At 37.5% G+C, this 20161-nt stretch overlaps 1 protein-coding gene across 12 annotated transcripts in view; it reads left to right on the forward strand.

Annotated features, from left to right (window-relative positions):
• The window catches only part of BLTP1 (bridge-like lipid transfer protein family member 1), a 137053-nt gene that overhangs the window by 46248 nt on the left and 70644 nt on the right, over positions 1-20161 (forward strand). For all 12 annotated transcript variants that reach the window (XM_075420927.1, XM_075420929.1, XM_075420932.1 and 9 more), the window contains 17 exons: positions 1929-2057; positions 2978-3097; positions 5239-5516; positions 6255-6505; positions 6971-7229; positions 7644-8487; positions 9317-9387; positions 9863-10036; positions 10360-10480; positions 11343-11489; positions 11850-11977; positions 13146-13348; positions 15373-15570; positions 16261-16472; positions 16809-16960; positions 18125-18275; positions 19405-19557. In XM_075420927.1, the coding sequence (XP_075277042.1) occupies positions 1929-2057; positions 2978-3097; positions 5239-5516; positions 6255-6505; positions 6971-7229; positions 7644-8487; positions 9317-9387; positions 9863-10036; positions 10360-10480; positions 11343-11489; positions 11850-11977; positions 13146-13348; positions 15373-15570; positions 16261-16472; positions 16809-16960; positions 18125-18275; positions 19405-19557 (3591 nt within the window). The remainder of the gene's footprint in view (positions 1-1928; positions 2058-2977; positions 3098-5238; positions 5517-6254; positions 6506-6970; positions 7230-7643; positions 8488-9316; positions 9388-9862; positions 10037-10359; positions 10481-11342; positions 11490-11849; positions 11978-13145; positions 13349-15372; positions 15571-16260; positions 16473-16808; positions 16961-18124; positions 18276-19404; positions 19558-20161) is intronic.

Below are 20161 nucleotides of genomic sequence, written 5' to 3' on the forward strand. Positions count from 1 at the left end.
ACTTCTAGAGGTGCAGGTTCATTACCCCCGCTGGTTAACTCTCTGGGAGGGACAAATGAAGGCTTCAGTTGTGACTGCAATCTGGAAGACAATTTGATTATTCCTCGGATGTAAGGTTCTTGGAAATACATAGACACGAAGGGATGCTGCCAGCAATAAGGCTGTCAAGTTGACCATCTGGCAAGAGTTTAGCTTGCATGTAAAGTTCTGGCTTTCCATAGAAAGCTGTGCACAAAATCACATTTTATAGTAGCAGACAAATGAGATAATTTGTGGGAGTGTGGGCCTCAGCAGGAGAGTAGCTGGTAGCTCACTCACGCTTCTCACTGCATAAATTCTGATGCTTGGTCTCACTGGAACATAGTTTGCTTTCACAGTATTGGATTTTCTTGGGTCAGTCTTAGCACTAACTCCCTTTAGTTGTGCCATTTATGTTACTTTTATTTTTCCAGATATAATAATGACTCCAAGTATACAATAGGCAGATCACTGATTTGTTTCTGGTGTGGGCTGTCAGATCTTGAAAAAGGTTGCTTTGTCAGTGTATTAGGAGACATGAGAAAAGGGCGTAAATTCTATTTAGTAGTTACTGTTTGGTTTGTGTTTTAAATTTTTGTTAAGACACTTCTGTGTCCTCTTATTCCTCTAAAATTGGCATTATTTTCTAGAATTAAACACCTATTTCATTAGGAGACTTCTGCAGCAAATAAAATCAAAAGAAGGCATGCAAGCAATTTCAGTAAATCTAAAGAATAGACTCTAGACACATTTTCATGCTACATATACAGACTATTGTGGTGGTATTTCCCAAAATGCTACCACTGATTTAGATAAGCTATAGTATTTACTCCACTGCTCTATGCTTCAAAATTAAGCCTAGTTGATTCAAAGTACTCAAAGGTTAGAGAACATTTCTGAATGCTTCATGCAACTTCATGAATTTCTTCCCCTACAAAGCCATTTTCAATTGTATGCTTCATACAGGATTTTGTAAAAATTTTTTGTTGTTGTTGTCAGCACTGCTATGGAGCAGAACTTGAATTTGCTGTTTCAGGATCATTGGCTTTTTTCTGCCCATAATGTGATGTATTGCAAGAATTTGTGAAGGGACAACACTAAATGGAGGAGGACAGATTTTGTGCAGGACAGTCATAGCTACATTAAATTCCAGTTAAATTATTGTGTATTTTAAGTACCCTTTCCTTTGGCTAGCCAAAGAAAACCCATTTCCTTCTCGTAATAGAGACGGAGAGTCATGAATCATTTCCTTTATGAATGAGCTAACTATATAAAAGATTTAAGTCAACAATAGGCGAATTACTAGATCCAGTGAGGTTCAGCAGTGTTCTGTTTAGCCAGTTCCCTCCTATGCTTTCTAAATGTAACTTTGTTACTTATATACAAAGAAGCCTGACATTTGGGGGGTTGGACTAGATGACCTCTAGGGGTCCTTTCCAACCCAAAACTTTCTATGATCCTATGATTCTATGATTTAAATGGTGAATGGTAATAGAGTATTTCGAGGTGGGCTTTTTGAGGTAAAATAAGGGGAGCTCTGTCTTTACAACGAAATTCTTGGTTGACTGTAATAGCAAAAGCTGTTTCCTTATATTAAGAAATCTTTTAGAAATTATATTAAGAAATCTTTTAGAAAATTATTTAATGTCACAGTGTTATCCTCAAAAAAACTAGAGAGACTTGCATGTTGTGGCGCACACACACAAAAATAAAAAGCAAACTCTAGTAACAGGAAATAGACTATGGGTAAGCAAGGTAATGCAGCCAGAACACTATGGTGGGGTCTTCTGCTTGTTTTCACTTCTGCTCACCTCCCGGTCTTGGGGGATGATCTCTCAGTACTCTTTCGAATACCAGAAGCGCATTTTTGCATACTTATTATTAGGCAACATGTTGTTATTTGCTTACAGCTTGCATGTCTTCTGGAATGGGGGCAGACCTTTGTATTTCATGTGGTGTGCCGGGAGTTTGAACTGGAAAGGCCAAAATCTGTCATAATATGCCAGCATGGAATTGATCGTCGGTTTTGTGACTCTAAGGTAACCTTTGATGTGTCTTAATTGCTTGCTATATTTGCACAGGTTTTTTGGAACAGTTTAGAAATCCAGCCTTGAAGTTATCAAGACACTTGGAGTATATAATCAGATTGGATGTTCCCTTTGATAAATTATAGCTAATTATCTTCCTAAAAGAAAAGTAGTTCTCTCTGGATTTTCCTGTGGATGTGCACAATGTTTTTTTTGCTCTATGAATTATTTGGAGAAACGGTATCCACAGGAGTCATGCCTAGTTTCTTGCCTCTACTGTGATAATTAAGGATCAAAGGACATACTCCAGTGTCCCATAATAGACAAAGGTCATACTTCCCCTCGTGCTCCTGGCACGTTTTTATGGCACTTTTTCATCCTGTATCCTCTGTTGATGAAACATTGCTTTGATGGGAGGCTTAAGCTGACAGCCTGTAGCTTCCATGGACCGCTTTTGAAAGTTATTTTTCTTTTTTAAAACATGGAATGCTTACTTGATCATCGTGTCATTGTGGATTTTGCTGTTGGTGCTTGTTTGCTGGAATCCATGTGCATGGTCACGTGAAGACTGAAGGAGGCTTGCCATGTATGAAGTATGATTCTGGGATTTAATCTCTTGAAATCCTCCTGGTCTTTTTCCAGTTTTTGTAATGTTCTCTATTAGCAGGCTTAATTTGTCTTTTGCTGGTGGAAACCAGGAGAGCCAACTGGGTCCCCTGATGTTGCTGGACAGAAAAATTAAACATGCACTAGTGAAAAAGAACCTTAGCAGAGAAACACCCCATCTCGTACTCATGTTAATAGTGTAGAATAAGTAGCTTTTTATTGCTCTAGTTTTGGGCCTCTTAAGCACAAACTGAACTAAAACTCCTAGTGTAAGTTTAAATCTTTTTTCTTCCCCCCCCCCCCCCCCCTTTTTTTTTTTTCTTCAGATGAACTGTGTCCCCGGGCCATGCCCAACATCTGATGACTTAAAGTACACTATGACACGCTTAGCCATGGATGGAGCAGATCTGTATGTGGTAGAACATGGCTGTGCCACCAATATAAAGGTAAAAATATTTTTCTTAACAGCAATTAAAATACCTCTTTGTCAATAGAGTTCTTTGTATTTTTTGATAGAATAGCTACCTGAATTTATTGCTTGCTTACATGCAATGACTAAGCAGAATTTCTGAAGCCTGTAAGTGATGAAAGATTGGCTTGGATTGGGCCAGGAGTAGGTCATTTGGGCCTCTGTGTAGTAGTTCCATTAATGAACTTGGAAAATGGTAAGGAGGAATGGATGTCTGCCAAAATCACAGAATCACAGAATCACAGAATAGTAGGGTGAAATAAGAGTGAAAGCTACAGGATTGGTGTAAAAAATTAAAAAAAACACTGGGCAATATAAATCTCAGTGTCTGTGCTTGAGAGCTAATAAGAACTTGCATTACAAGTTAGTAACTCAGCAACTGGAAATGATTGATATGGATTACATACAAGTCAATGCTTGATAACTCATGATCGTCTTGTGTAATACAGCTGTTTGAGGTAATTTATACCTTTGGTTGAGATGGGAGAAGTGTTAGTGCCACTGCCTGACTGAATCTAGACTACTGCTTGGTGTATCCTCTGATCAAAAATGGATGTGCAGAGAAGAGCTGATATTCTCTCCATTATCCTAGCATACAAGAGAAAACTGGGATAACTTACATAGCAAAGCGTAAGTTAAGAGACAATTGAGTTATGGTAACATCATAAAAGGAAAAAAGTGTTATGCTGGTATAAGTGACCAGCAGTTGTACTGTCCCTTAATAAATTCAGTTTGAAAAGGTAGACAACATGTAAGGTTTGGGGGTCAAATCACATTGATGAGCAAGAATCTAACTAAAGGAAAGTGGCAATCATTTTAGACATTTTTTTTGATGATGCAATTACTTGTCATTTGAATGGCTTGCTACCTTGCGGCAGTGAAAGTGATGCATTTGAGTCTCCAGATTCTTTGGAGTCCAATATTACAAATCATCATCGCAAATATTAACTGTGTTTGCAGACATAAATATGAATGGCAGTATTTTGAAAGGCAGCTGAATAACCTGAACCACTTTAGAAAATTATATCCTAAATGTGTTTCATTCAGATTTACAGAAAAGGTTTCCAGTGCTCCTTTACAGTCTGTGACAGAGACGAGAAGTAATAATTTAATATGAACCCTATGGGTAGCTCTTCCACGCCCAAATTCTTTTTCAGCTTTCCTGCTTTTTCCTATGAAAAGTTTGAAACCTCAGCCTGAAATTTTAGGTACTTCACAGTGACTTACTGGAGAGGGCTCAAGGCATGCAGGAAACTTGGTCCAATGTCTGCAGATTATTTGAGGTTTGAAGACTAAGCATGTGTAGCAGGGTTATGTCATCTTTTATTAGTGTACACCAGTGTTGGGGAGGATTGATACTGTATGGGCAGGGGGGTTAGTTGCACAGTGACCAGTTTCCACAGCTAAGTGGGGGGATAAAGCAAGAACTTCTGGTTCCTCTTTGGAGAGGGTTGGCTCCTGCTGGTACTGTGCTTTTCATAGAAGAGGGGCAGCCTCCTGTTTGATTCAGCTGAACTATTGGAGTTATGGCAATACAAGAAATAGTAGCCCTTATATGATCACGCTCTGTAACACAATTGGTATGGATCTCAGTTAAGGTTTAGGATCTGGAATTTCTGGAGTTTTGCAGCAGTCTCATGGAGGTATTTATTAATTCTAGCATTAATACAGCTTTGTATTCAAAGGATATAATTGATGTTTTAGTCTAAGGACAGAGAATGATATATATCATATGAAATTATATATCTGATTTTGAAAGTTTCAGATTTCTTGGGTTTTAGATGACAGTGAAGAATTTAATAATGATTTAAATTTTTTAAAGGTTCATTACAACATCTGTCCAAAGTTGAGATTTCTTTTTTGGTTGCTTTACAAACGGAGACTCTTAAGTGGAGATTTTATTTCTGTTATTTAAAAACTGGCTGAAACTAATTTCTAAGCTTGCCTTCTCTTGTATGTGTGCATGTGCTTTCATATGAAACTTTCTCTGTCTTTTTTGGAGAGAATAGTTTACTGAGAGCTTTCTGGAATTTAGCAGGTGATGTGCTAACTGGTTTAAGGCTACCTTTTCTTTCAATCATGACTAATCAGAGTCCATGTTTTAAATCATGTTTTAAGATGGGTGCTATACGTATCGCAAACTGCAACCTCCACAACCAGTCTGTTGGAGAAGGTGTAAGTGCTGCTATTCAAGACTTTCAGCTGAGACAATATGTTGAGCAGGTGAACAGTTGCAGAACTGGTCTTCAGCCAATATTAAGGAAGGCATATTGGCTGGAAGCTGGCTCTGTCAACTTGGGACTCATCACTGCTGACGTCGCTTTAGCTGCAGATCATCCTTCTAAACATGAAGTGCAGAGATATTTCTTAGAAACGCATGACAACCGAACTAAGAGGTAAGAGATACGATTGAAGGAGATGCATTTAAATTTTTGGGGGGTGTAAGTTAATACATTCTTGCTTTTGGGGTTTTTTTTTTTTGCTTACATAGATTACAATTTCTTATAATTTTTTTTTACGTATGTTGAAAGCTTAGCCTATGGGGTGGGTGGTTTGAATGTGCTTGGACTATACAAATCGTATGATTTTTGACAAAATTTACTTTTCCCTCTGCCTTCCATCATCCCGCAGAAGGAATACAGGGGAGAGGAGGGAATCAAATTTATCCTTTGTTCTCAAGCTGGACTGAAAACAGGGCTTAAAGAGCCCTGAGCAAGCTGATGAGCAGCTGTGAACAAGCTGCCTGGTGTAACTGTGACTTGTGTGTCTCCCTGACGAGCAATTGCCTTTGGCATAAGCAACATACAGCATTGCGGAGCGTGTTTGCAATGCTAGCCTCTGTGCTGAGAGAAAGGGCTGTTACTGTTAGCGTGTATTGTGGCAGGTGGGCATAATCTGTACATGAGCACAGTTGCCCTTTCTGATCTGCTCCTTTCTGGAGGTAATCTATCAGTTTTTGTCTGACATCTGTATTTCAGATACAAATCTCACGCATTTCATGCCGAGTGAAATAGGAGCTCACATATTGAGGGAGATATCTCTTAATCTTGTTTTTGCTTAATTTAAATATACTAAGGCTGATGTGGTCATGTTTTTGTTGTTTTTTTTTTGTTTGTTTTTCTGCCTTTGCATAGATTGTGGTTTTTGTGGCCTGATGATAATTTGAGGAATAAGAGAAGCAAGAACAAGTGTGGCTGTCTTGGTGGTTGTCGATTCTTTGGTGGCACATTAACAGGACTAGATTTTTTCAAACTTGAGGAACTGACACCTTCAAGCAGCTCTGCTTTCTCAAGTACAAGTGCAGAATCTGATATGTTTTATGGGCAGTCTTTACTGCAGCCTGGAGAATGGATAATTACTAAGGAGATTCCTAAAATTTTAGACGGTGAGAGTGTGCTGTAATTTTACTCTATTTTGCCCAAAAGTACAATTTCTTAACTACACATAAATATTTATAGTCTTTCTAGTTCTAGTTAATGAGTAGTACTTGTTGCGCTCTCGTGCCAAGAGGTCTTGTAGTGGCATGGGCTCTTCTGAGAGCAGGCGGCAGCTTGATAGTAGTGAGCAAGCTTTCGTATGCTGAATGCTTATACTGACATGCAACTCCTTTCGGAGTAAAAACATGTTTTTTGGCTTGCATCTGTTTTACTTACACAGAAAGCAGTCTACCAAGACAGTCTGATGTTTTGCTGCTATGACTTAATTAATTTTTGTTAGTACAACATGCTAATATGTGTATGCATTTCAAGACTAGGGCTTTTATTTGGTAACAGTTTTTATTTCAGTAGACAGGGAAGAGACCATTGCAGTTGTATTGTCAGATGTTCAGTTTTTCTGTTTCTGATCCTAGGCAAAGCAAATGGTGTGAAACGAAAAGATTGGGATTGCAGATCTGTGGGTATAGAAATAGAAAGAAAAGCACAGCATCTAAGCCTACAAGTGCCATTGCGCTCCCATAGCTCCTCATCGTCTTCGGAGGAAACGAGCAGTTCTAGTGCTGCACTCCCCTTGCTTGCAGGGGAGAAGGACAGCCCATCGTCAACTGCTGAAGATCACCTGGGACAGAAGGAGTTCTTGTCTGGTGCAAAAAGGGAAGATGGTCATGGAAGGTTAGTACTCTCTGTCCAGGTAGAACTATAATTCGACTCTTGAACATGTTATGACAGAAAAAGCCTTATAGTTTGCAATTTATGAAGTGTTGGTTATTTTCCGGTAGTACTGCTGAAATGCATTTCCTAGTTCGAGTGCAAATTTGGATCCCTAATAGGGTATGATTGCCTGATCTGGGTAGAAAACCCAGCATGCAAAACAGCACTTGCCATTAATATTTGTTTTTACATCCTCTATATGTAGACAAGTGAGCTAACAAGTGGCAGAATTTAGTATGTAATCAGCATTATGAAAATAATTGCTATGCTAATATAAAGTCGCAGAATCACTGAAGCATTTGACAGCTTCTATAATGTAAAAAGAGAAGCATTAATAATAAAATAAGCAAATGAACCTTTAATTTTTGCTTCCAGTGTTGCAGTCGAGGGTGCAGAGGGCAGCCCTGCGTCCCCCAGCAACCAGGAACGGCCTGTTGGTCAGTCGCCCCTGAGGTCTCCACTGAAACGGCAAGCGTCCGTGTGCTCCACCCGGCTCGGGAGCACCAAGAGCCTCACGGCAGCCTTCTACGGAGATAAGCAGCCTGTTCCAGTTGGTGTGCAGTTCAGCAGTGATGTGTCTCGCAGTGATGAGAATGTCTTGGACTCCCCAAAGCAGAGGAGGAGCTTTGGTTCTTTTCCTTATACTCCATCTGCAGATTCAAACTCCTTTCACCAGTATCGCTCAATGGATTCCAGTATGTCAATGGCTGATAGCGAAGCTTATTTTTCTGCAGCAGAAGAGTTTGAGCCAATAAGTAGTGATGAAGGTCCAGGAACCTATCCAGGGAGGAAGAAGAGAAAAAAGCAAGCTCAGAAAATTGAATACAGCAGAGGGTCTATTTATCACAGTGTGGAAGGGCCCTTAACAAGCACAATCCATGGAGAAATTGGTCAGGATGTTAAAACATTGCCAATTAAGACTCATCCTTCACAGGCTTCATTTGTTTCGGCTCTGGGAGGAGAAGATGAGCGTGCTGAGAACATGTATGTCATGGAATCTGAGAAGACTGTGGAAACTGAGCAAATAACTTCCCAGCAGCCTGTAATGACATGTTACCAAAATTATCTTACGCAGTTCCAGGTGATCAACTGGTCAGTAAAGCATCCAGCTAATAAAAGAACTTCAAAATCCTCATTACATCGCCCTTTAGACCTTGACACGCCAACGAGTGAAGAAAGTTCTTCATCTTTTGAGCAACTTTCTGTCCCAACTTTTAAGGTATGGAAGATGGAGGAAGGAAGAGTAGAGAAAGGAGTAAGAATTCAAAACAAGTTAAAAGTTCATCTGTTGTGTGAATTAAGCTATTAGAAACTTGTAACTTCTTTGCTTTTAGTTAAGGAATACCTTGGATTTCTGACTGCAGATCATGGGCTGTGTGGCTGGGAGGTTGTGGAAAAGAAAAGATGGAGTTAGAATTCTCTGGATAAGATGTGTGTTCTGAATTGTCATTATTGCACTTAAAATGCTGACTGTTGAATGATATGCAGCTGAAATACTCATGTGAGTTTTGTTTAAAATATATGTTTCACAGAACTTCAGTAGCAGTACATTTAATACTGATAAATATTATCTAGGCTGTAAATGCTTTACTTCAAAGTAAAGTTCAAACTCATCAATTTAGCAAATAATTGTTGTAAATGTTTTTTTCCTCATGATGTATGTGATATGAACATACATGCTTAAGGAAGGAGCTGAAATGAAATATATGAAAAATAATGGAAATGACTTGATAGAAATGTCTAAGCTTTGAAATTTAAGTTGTTATCACTTTGCAGCGAAAGCTTTGTGTTCCTGCAAGCCTTTCATAGCTCAGTATTTGGAGTCTTTTGTAAAGCAATTAGTCACTATTTATCTATGTAAAAACTTCAGAATTGAATCTCTCAAGTAATTAAAAAAAAACTAGGAGTTTCTGTATGCTTTATTGGAGAATCTGCATATGAGGGATTCTTTTAAGAAAAAAACTGTAAGGAGAATATTTGAAGATTACTTGGGTATTTTTTTCATGTGTAGAAGGAATGTAACAAATATCTTTGCACTTGTATTTTAGATTGTTAAACAGGGTCTCACAGCTAATTCATTACTGGACAGAGGCATGCAGTTTACAGGATCAACATCTAAGTAAGTTGAATACTGCATAAAATTATTAGCATATTAAGAGTAGGATTTTCCTAATGTTCTTGTTAAATATTTTGGCTCCTGCTAGAGAGCAAATTTTTCAATATCTGATTCGTAGCAGTAGTTTTCAGTACAGATGTACTTTAGGACAGAGTATTCTAAAATGTTTGGGTTTGGTCAAAAAGAAAGTACACCACGAAAGCATAAATTATTTCACTCGCATGTTTTCAAGATTATGAATTGCAACTTAATTTAAATTCATTTAGGAGGTGCCTGTGGCAAGTGTCCATTGCGGTGCCAGAAGCTAAATTTTAATCTAGGGAAGGGCCTTGCCCTGGGATTATATTGTGTGCTTTCTAAGCTGTGCAGTAGAAGAAACCTGCCATTATATACGTTTTATGAAGAATTAAAATGATACCAGGACACTTTAGCAAAATCTTACAAACCTCAATTATTAATATGTATGTGACTTGTTTAGTACACCTTATACTCCTTTGGAAAAGAAGTCTGCAGAAAATACAGATGATGAAACAATAACAGAAGAATGGACGTCAGATCACCCTGTCTTCCAGACACGGACAACGGCAATAGTAGAAGTAAAAGGAACTGTAGATGTAGTTCTGACTCCTCTTGTAGCAGAGGCGCTGGATAGGTAATTAATTTTACTTTTCTTACTGCAATGTTAATTAATTATTCTAAAAATTGTCTAAAATCAAAGCTGTTTTGTTCAGCAAAGTTTTAGGTTAAAGGATTGAATAATGTGACTGATGGAACAGCAGGGCCTTGTACCCAGTGAACATAATTCTGCATTTCCCATGAAGATGCTAGAAGAATGTTGTGCTGACCTGGAAAGTGCCCTTTATGCCTGTCAGTGCTTAATTTTTTTCTCTGTAGAGTTAATTAAACATTATTGATGGTGTGTCATGTGAAGCTGGGTGTTTAAATGGTCTGTTGTGGGCTTATTTCGTCTTCCAGGTATATAGAAGCAATGGTGCATTGTGCTAGCTCTCGACACCCAGCAGCAATCGTTGATGATCTGCACTGCAAAGTTCTTCGAGATGCTGTGCAGAACAGCAAAACAAGCTTCTCCGAAAACGTAAGAATGGGAACGAGGAAAATGCACAAAGATTTGAAAGAATATTATTTTCTATATTATGCACTGAAAAAGTTTCAATTGGATTCAGTGTTTTGAGATATAGTAGCTGAATGCTATATTAATTTGGAATACATATTCATTTTTATCTTGTGCTTAATGTGTATCCATTTTGATAATCAACTGTTCTATACTGTCTTTCAGTGACCAGAAATCTCTCTTAGAGGACTGAAGTTTTTCTGTTTTGGACAGTCTAGTCAGTAGCTACAGTAATTTACATGAGATCATACATTCTGTTCTTAGAAATTACTATAAGTGATATTCTTATGTATTATAGTCATATCAGCAATACATCATTTATTTTTTTACAGTAGTCAGGGAGACACGAAAGTTTAAATGAGGCTGTGAAAGTGCATGTGTTTTCTTTGCAGTTCATCTTATACCTTAAAAAATTAATTTAGCTTGAAAAGAATTGTGTGGTAGTTCTACAGAATTAGGAGGTTCTTCTATCCAAGTTAATGACTTTAACTATATTTTATAATTTCTTAGACTTCACAGTGTTAACGGACACTGATTTTTTTACTTCATAATTAGTTGTTCTATATAACTTATCTGTCTAGAACTCAAACTTTCAGCTGAAATCTGATCGTTAGAAAGTTTATTGCAGAATGGCATTGCTACTCTTATGGATCTAGACCTACCATATCTGTAAGTGCTACAGTCTTTCTTCTAGAAATCATGGTATTATGCTGTAATAGAAGTCAGAATCTCTTGCTGCTTCAGTGCTAATAAACTATCTTGTTACTCTCTGGCTTAGCAACTCTGAATTTCAGTGAAAATAAATTATTTCTTTCCCCCCTCCAAGTTATCTTCGAAGCAAGATATCAGAGGAACAAAAATAGATACTACCACTACAGGAACAACAAACCAGGGACCAGCACAGACCAGTCTCTCAGTTAAGCAAGATAATGTGACAATTAAAGGTCTTCAGGCCAATGTTACTGTACCAAAGGTAACAACTTTTTGTTTAGCTTATTAGTAGAAATGTGCCTCACAAATTACTCTTATTTTGCATCCTTATTAGTTCCTCAAAAGCTGAAGTGAAGCTATATATTTGTTCTAGATAACTAATGTTTTGAACAGGATTGACCGTTTTGGAGCTGCTCAATTTACGTGTGGAAGTTATACAACAACCACTATAGGGATAACTGACTGCCATGTCTTTAAATTATGTTTTTACATCTTCTACGTGTTATGGTTTGGTTTTTTTTTTTTCATTTTACTGACAAGTACAAGGCAAGATTGTATCAGAAATTAGTGATGTATACGGAGTGTAACATTTCTTTACTTTTTTGGGGAATTTGACATATAGGTGAACCTGTGTTTACTACAAGCATCTGTTGATGAATCCCCAGGGGTTTCTTCTGGCAAAACTGTGACTCATGTTTCATTAGTGGCTTTGTGTTTTGATAGAATTGCTACTCAAGTTCGTATGAATAGGTAAGAATAACGCATATCACTATTTGTGGCTCTTTCTTAAGTTAGTTAAAAGACTTAGTGATGCCAATTTTTTTGCAGTTCTGAAGAGTATTTGAAAAAGTTGTCATGACTGAGTTAAGCAGTAAAATGTGTCTTCTGTGTTTTATAAATTAATATTTCAATAGAATTGCAGTTTATTTAAGAAGTGGAGGAATCCTTCTGGAATAATTTTGGAACTTCAGTTTTAACTCTTCTTGCTTATATGTCTGTCACAGTTTAAAGCAGGGCGTCAATGAACTGAGTGACAGATGCTCTCTATTAACCCCCACCATGCTCCCACCACAGGAAGGGAAAATGAGGAAAAGAGAGAGACACTTACAAATTGAATATAAGAAGTTTTACTAATAACACTAATAATACTAATAATAAGACAAATAATGTAAAATATACAAAACTGATACTGAGTTCCCCGGAGTTGGGTACTGGGCACTGGCATCCTGCCAGCAGCTGCCAGGCAGCACCAGGCAGTCCCAGACTGGACTCAGCAGTGGGCAGGAACTGGACTCTGGGATGCACAGATAGGAATCTGTATCTGGATCACTGGTAGAACAACAAGCAGGGTCCTCTTCAGAAGACAGCCATGGACAAAGAGAGTGAGGCCCTTGTGATCCCCCAGCTTTAAACTGAGTATGACGTGCATGGCATGGAACACTTCATTGGTCAGTATCGGGTCTCCTGTCCTGTCCACCCCTCCCTGCAAATGCGACCTAAGAGATCTGTCGGTGACCTTGGCTGCTGTAGTGATCATTATAAACAGGGGCCTTTTTCTGCATTCCTTTGCTACCGTTAGCTCAGCGTAACTATAAACATCAGGTGTTATCAGCTTTGGAGCGGACAGTGTCTGTAAAATACACAGCCAGATGCAGAAAAATGCAGTTACTTAGAAGAACTTAGCTGTAAGGAAGATTCACTAAAAGAGAGTTGGTTCTGTTTTAACCAAAACCAGGACAATGTCATGCAGGATAAAATTAAATTTTTCAGTAATTTTCTACCAGAGTGTATGTATCTTCTGTCTTGTGGAGACTTCTATTTAATACTGCAGTGCCAATGTCACTTAAAATTTTAAACAAAAAAGTGAAATATGTCTATGTGAGATTTGCTTCATTTTTTTTCTCCCTCATTATCAAAGGGGTATAGTTGAGGAGACTTCAAACAATGCAGAAACTGGGAGGAATTCTGTCACATTTGATCGTTACATCCATACCAGTAAAATGCAGCCCCAGTCTTCTGGCTCACTGAGATCCAATGCTGGGGCAGAAAAAGGAAAAGAAATTGCTGCTAAATTGAACATCCATCGCATTCATGGGCAACTTAGAGGCCTTGATACAACAGGTAAGCCTTTTCAAATTGTGGAAGTGTCAGTTTTCATAGAAGCGAGTGGTTATAGTTGGCCTTGATCTTCTAGTTTGGTTGTAGTTTTTTTCATCAACACAGATAAAAAGACACTTGAGCCTGGAGATTTTGCAGATACTCTAAAAAGAAGTTTGGGATAGTTACTCTGACTTATTTTCTGCTGTTCTATTGAAGTGCTAGATTTAAATCTAGGCAGAGTGAAAACTATCAAGGCAAACTTCTGAGCAGTTTGTGTGGCAGCTGGGTTGCATTGTAAATCTTGACATGCACTGGTAAAATTTCAGTCCTGGGCCCCCTTCCTCCCAGCTGATCTCTTTTCAGGACCACGTTTTGTCACCTGATGTGGGGAATGAATGATGCTTATTTGCTTGCTTAGTGCTTTCTAACAGTTTCAAGATAGATATAATGTGCCTGTTGTACAGGCAATTTCAGCATGACAAGCTGTGGATTTTTAACTATAGCGTCTATAAAATTGAAAATGAGACCTACCCAATTGTCTTGCTTCTTGTTTTTATTAAGGAAATTCCTTCAAGAGGCTATGAGTTAAATTCAGCTGCTATAACTCTTGATCCTGGAAAAGCTAACCTGGACAAGATGACCAAAAGTAGAGGCAATTTTTGTTAAAACTGATTCAATTTTGTCAGAATCTGTACCATTTAGTGCCATGTTTTACTCTGTCCTGTAAACAGTAGGAATCTTTAGGATATGAGGAAATGCTCTCTGAAACAAGTATGATTAAAAACCACACAATAAACAGCACAAAAACCAAGAAAACCCACAAAAACAAAAAACCACCACTGTGCAAAGATGAGTGAGCAAATGAAATTGGAAGAAAACAAAAGCAACAAGAGAACCTTAAAATGGTTAACTCCATTTTTACTTAGTTATGGGTAGAATCTTAGCAGTAGTGTCCTGTGTTAAGTATGCTGCAGATTCAAGAAGGCCAAGTAATTTTTTAATTCTAACAAAGAAAACTCTTGATTTTCTATTTAAAATGTTTGAGAAATGTCTTTCTAGGGATCTTAGCATTTCATGTCTACTTCAAAAGTGACTGCAGATATAAGTTGGGGGCAGAGAGTGAGGATTGGAAGGGATATAAAGGGATATAAATTGATTCAGTGTAGTTCTTTGCCTCAGATATCTTCCTCTGCATGAGTTAAGAGGCAATAGGTATAATTATTTAAATATTCCTTCAGAAATGTCACTAGAAGAAAGGATTTATATTTAAGCTACATCCAAACATCAAAGAAAGCAAGGTGGCATAGTACCCTCCTGGATCTTAGACAGTAAAGATCATAATGAATTAAAAACTTCTCAAGTCTGTGTTTTCTTAGGAATCAGTGGGACTTTAGTGCTTTACATCCTTCCAACACAGACGTAGACGTGCTTCTAGTCAAGAAGCAGTCTTTGAATTAAAATTAGAACTGTATTTCTAAATATTCTTCAAGTGTGCTATAGTTAATACTAAATGCGTTTCTGCTAAAATATTGTCCAAGAACACTGTCAGTGTCACTGTCGTTTGTTGCTATTAAACCTTAAGTTTTTATTAGGTATGGGGTTTTTTGTAAAGTAATTTCAGGCCAATTGCCAGTTTCAGGTGACAGATGTAGAGCTCGCTTGTACATGTCTTTGGAACCATGACTCTACAAAATGAAGAAGGCGGCAACTGTGTTAGGATTGGGAATGTCTCGAAGCTTTAACTTTGTGTTGCTCGGTCCTTGTTTTTTCCAAAGTTAAAAATGACACCACCCATATTAATATACCAGGAGCAAGGTTGTTCTTCCTCTTTCTATGCTTTTTTTCTGCTCATGCTTCAATTTTCTTTCCCTCCCTGCCTCCTTCCCTCCCTCTGTCTGTCTTTTTCTGTTTGTCTTTTCTCCCCCCTCCTGTTTGAAGAATGCTAAAGGGACACTCCCAGAATACTGTAAACTTCAGAGCGCTATTTGAAGATGTCAAGTTTTTTTCATTTTGTAACAAAGTGGTAAATATGTTTGTTTTCACAGACATTGGAACTTGTGCAATAACAGCTATTCCTTTTGGGAAATCAAAAGTTCTTTTTACCTTGGAAGAGTTGGATGAGTTTGCTTTTGTGGATGAAACAGATCAACAAGCTGTTCCAGATGTAACTCGAATTGGTCCTAGTCAAGAGAAGTGGGGTTGGATAATGTTTGAGTGTGGAATTGAAAATTTAACTATAAAAGGTAAAGCTTATATAGGCTTTATATAATTTTGTTTCAGAAAACTGTTAACAATACTGTTGTTAGGTCTAGTTTAGCAATTATTTGATTCGACATTGCCGAATATAGGTGATACTAAATAGTACAAATCTGTTGTAAATAAATTATATCACGTGGTAGATTATACAATGAAGGAACTTTTAGTAATCAATACTGCTTATAACAGCGTATGAAATAATTCCATATAAACTGGTTTCAGCAGTTTCTGAATTTAAAGTGAAGGTAGAAGTTGATACTTCCACTGATCACTTAAATCCTGACCTTGCAATCATACCCACAGTAAGTGTCTGCATACAGGGCCAGAGTTTTGCTCTGGGAGGGGAAAGCTAGCTTCAAAAAGAAAAAAAAAAACAATAATGCAGTATATTGTATTTTCTGTCATCCCAGTTATTCTTTTCAGGGAATAGTGTCTAAAAATAGTCCTCTTGCGAGTACTCTTCATCTACTTGGAACAAACTGTCGGAAGCTCTACAACTAGCTGTTAAATTGTTATATAAAAATTGTAGTGATAAATTGTTGTGTAAAATGGTAATGCATTGTGTTTAGCAGAAATCATATGCATTTCTTCTCTTAAGTGCAGATCTTTTCTATGGGACATAACTTATAGATGTTTACGCATGGCAAACATTGACAGTCTTGGTATCCTCTTTATAGGAGGAAGACAATCTGGAGCAGTATTGTATAATACATTTGGAGTGATGGGTAAATCAAGAGATACAGAGAGAGGCGGATTGCTGGCATCGAATAACTCTTCAGATTCTCCAACTGGTAGTGGTTATAATACTGATGTGTCTGATGATAACCTGCCTTGTGATAGAACAAGTCCCTCTTCAGATATTAATGGAAACTCAGTTTCAGATGAGCAGGTATGTACATACCATGTAGCAATGATTGGTCTTGGGTTGTGGGATTGGTTTTTTTAAGTTGTTAATATTTGTGATAAAAAAAATCACCATTTATCAGACGTCTTGTTGTGCCAACTGCATTCAAACTCTCTACCTGCACACTGAACTTTCAGCTTTGTGCAAGGTCTCTTGGTATTGTCCTGGGAGACTTGTTGGACAGCATTAGTTTATTTTTCTTTCCATAAATGCATATGAAACTATTTCTTATGGGCAGTGCACAGTATGGTATGCTAGTGCCTTTCAGTGTCATCACTTTGGAAAACAATTTCACTTCTGACTTCGTGTTTCTTTTTTAAGGATGAAGGTGTTGAATCTGATGATCTGAAAAAAGATATACCCTTGATGCCTCCTCCTCCTGACTCTTGCAGCATGAAGTTAACAATCAAAGAAATTTGGTTTAGTTTTGCAGCCCCTACGAATGTGCGCTCTCCAGCCCATATATTTTCAAGGTATAATTTTACCTGATTTAAAAAAAAGAAAATAACAATTCTGCTTTTTTAAATTGCAGGTATATTTGGAAGATTCTGAATGTAATTTTAATAAGTTTTGAAGCTCCTCTGGAAATGAAAATTTTGGATTTTACATATAGTCACTCTTGGTTTGGTTTTTTTAATGGTTGCCATTTATATGGCAGTGTTGCTAGAAAATTTTTAGTTAGATAGGATTAAAAGAAGAAAAGAAAGATAAGAAAAACCCCCAATGAACAAAAAACTTCCAGTGAGAGTGAAATGTATGAAGGAGAAAGGCAGGGGAGGATATTTGTTTTGAGTAGGAGAGATGCTAGAGAAGAGCAGAGAACCACTCAGTGCTTTTGGTATTCAACCTGATGCTTAACCCATGATCTTATTGCCATTGCACTATAAAGTTCAAGATAAATCTTTCTAAGATAGGTTTTCATATTGTGTTTGTAGAACAAGCTAAATATTCCTATCTGTCAGTGCTTTAAGTTCATTATAGGACTATAAATTAGAAAATACTCTTTGTGGTTTTCCTAGTATTCTTGCCTCAGCCCTTCAGCAGAAGTTCTTCATCATGTATTTTGTAACAGTTAATGCAGGATTCAGTCACTGATGAGAATTTCAAACTGTATGGTTTCAGTAGGGAATACAAATGGGAAAAAGAGGAAATAGTGATAGCCAGAGTAGATGGAATTATAGAATCATTAAGGTTGGAAAAGACCTCTAAGAGCATTAAGTCCAACTGTCAATCCAACACCACCATGCCTGCTAAACTATGCACTGAAGTGCCATATCTACACGTTTTTTGAACACCTCTAGGGATGGTGACTCCACCACTTCCCTGGGCAGTCTTTTCCAATGCTTCACAACTCTTTTGGTAAAGAAATTTTTCCTAATATCCGATCTAAACCTTCCCTGACGCAACAATGTGTGTGCGAGCAATCATGAGTGTGCGAGCGAGTAAAACAAAACCTACCTTAGGTATTTCTGTGAATTTTCATTTTCTGGGCAAGAAGTTTGCATTTTTTACTTTGTAACATTGTTCTGCCATATTCCACCTATCTGAATGTCATTCATAATAGCATTAGAAAGTCTTGCTAATTGCTGCTGCTGAATGTGAATACCTAATTCTTTTTTTTTTTTTTTCCTCGACAGGCAGCTGAACCTCCTGAGTACTGCAACGCCTGCAGTTGGTGCTTGGCTTGTTCCCATTGATCAAGTGAAATCCTCATTAAATAAGCTAGAAACTGAAGGAACCCTGCGAATCTGTGCTGTTATGGGTTGCATCATGACAGAAGCTTTAGAGGTAAATGACCTTGTTAAAAGCAATAGGTATATCGGAACAGAGCAGCGTGATGTGTAAGATACATTTGTTTCGGATTCTGGATATTTTCACTGGCAAACTTGTAACACCTCCTATGAGCCTTTACTTCCAGAACTGGTCACAAGAACTCACTACCTGTGTTTTTTGTACACAATCTAAATTTCAGTGGAAAAAAATTGAGCTGTTACTAGTGAGGAAGTCTTGCACCTCTTACAGGAGTGCATCTGCGGGTAAAATAACTCGAGATTCTGCCTTTTGAAAGGGAGGAGTAAGAAATATGGCTGTAGCGCCTGGTATATTTCATGAAATATACAAGTGTGTTGAATTATGAAATATTCAGGGCATCTTTCATGAGAAAATGTGAATTTCTGTTGTTTTGCAGCGTATTGAATCATTGTGTTTATTGGACTCGCGTGTTAGAGGGAGGATGAGCATAGTGAGGGTGAAACATTCTAGCAAGAAACGCAAATGAGATTTTTTTTGTTGTTTTTGAGAACGAGGATTGGTAGAGCTTTTGTGACAAATTGGCTGTTACTGTGATTTGCTAAGGAGCTTTCTTGTGTAGGGAGTTTCCCACTGTTTGCTGACTTAGCACCATCTAGTGGGAAGATTTTGGGGTGATATCTGTTGCCGAGACCCTGTCTTGCGTTGTACGACTGACTAGCTTAGTGTCAGGCTAGCCTTCTGCTCTACTCAAAAAGCATCCTTTGCTGCAGTCTCTTACCTCCCTTCCTATTTCTATTTCTACCCTTTTTCTAGCATTAAACCAAATTAGAAAAGTGTCTGTTTTTTCTTTAACTAGGAATAAACAGTTTCTTTGAAAATCTGAGTTAGCTGTGCATATGTCTGTTAGTCCAGAAGTAACTTTACAAAGTCTGCGATTTGAATCCAGCCTTCTGTTTCATTACTTTGTATAATTAAATAAGCATCAAGTATGATTTTTCACACACACTCTTTAAAATAAGGTAGGTATCCATGTGGCAAATCTTTGTTACAGAAGTTCAAAATTGGGTTAGATGTTTGTGATATCATCGGTGAAATCTTGTAGTTCACACGTGTGTTCTGTTTGCAAGTAAATTCATATGTGAAAAATTGTTACTTCTTAATCTAGAATAAAAGTGTGCACTTTCCTCTGAGGAGCAAGTACAACAGGCTTACCAAAGTGGCTCGTTTCTTGCAAGAAAATCCTTCTTGTTTACTTTGTAATATATTACACCATTACCTTCATCAAGCAAATTACTCCATTATTGAGGATGCCACCATGGTGAGTTACCCTGTAAAAATGGAAATAACTCAGTGTGTTAGTTTCAAATGTATCAGTTCCTAATGTCTTAGATTAGATATCAGTTTAAGGAAAGTTAACAAACAAGAAAATATAACCCAAACTCATATATAAGCTTAAATTGATAGGTAGATATGGTTTCTCTCCTTTCATTTTCTTTCAGATCTGCTGTTTTTGTTGTGGCCTGTGTATATGCATAATTTTTATCAAGCTATTTTGTTAGTGAATACCTCAGGAATCATAAACCAAAAATGTCTTTAAAATTGTTAATGGCCTTTTTTCTTACAAGTAACAGCAAGGTAGTAAAAATGTGCATCTGTAGTTTTATAATTCAGTAAATCTCAATTATTAAGGCAAGTGTGCGCACTGATTGGCTTATTCCAAGTTCTTTCCTCAGAACTAGTTTTCATGTCTTTTAGCAATACTTGGATAATGCAGACAGCTTAAGAAAAGAGCTAGAATTGTAGAAACTTTAAGGCTTAAGAATCTAATCTTTTTATTGGTAACTTTAGAATGTAAATGTCTGGATTGTAGTGGTGAGTAATTGTTTGAACAAACATATTAGGCATAAGGAGGAGTGTTTGTT

This window comes from Opisthocomus hoazin, chromosome 5 (assembly GCF_030867145.1).
Source record: "Opisthocomus hoazin isolate bOpiHoa1 chromosome 5, bOpiHoa1.hap1, whole genome shotgun sequence".
NCBI lineage: Eukaryota > Metazoa > Chordata > Aves > Opisthocomiformes > Opisthocomidae > Opisthocomus > Opisthocomus hoazin.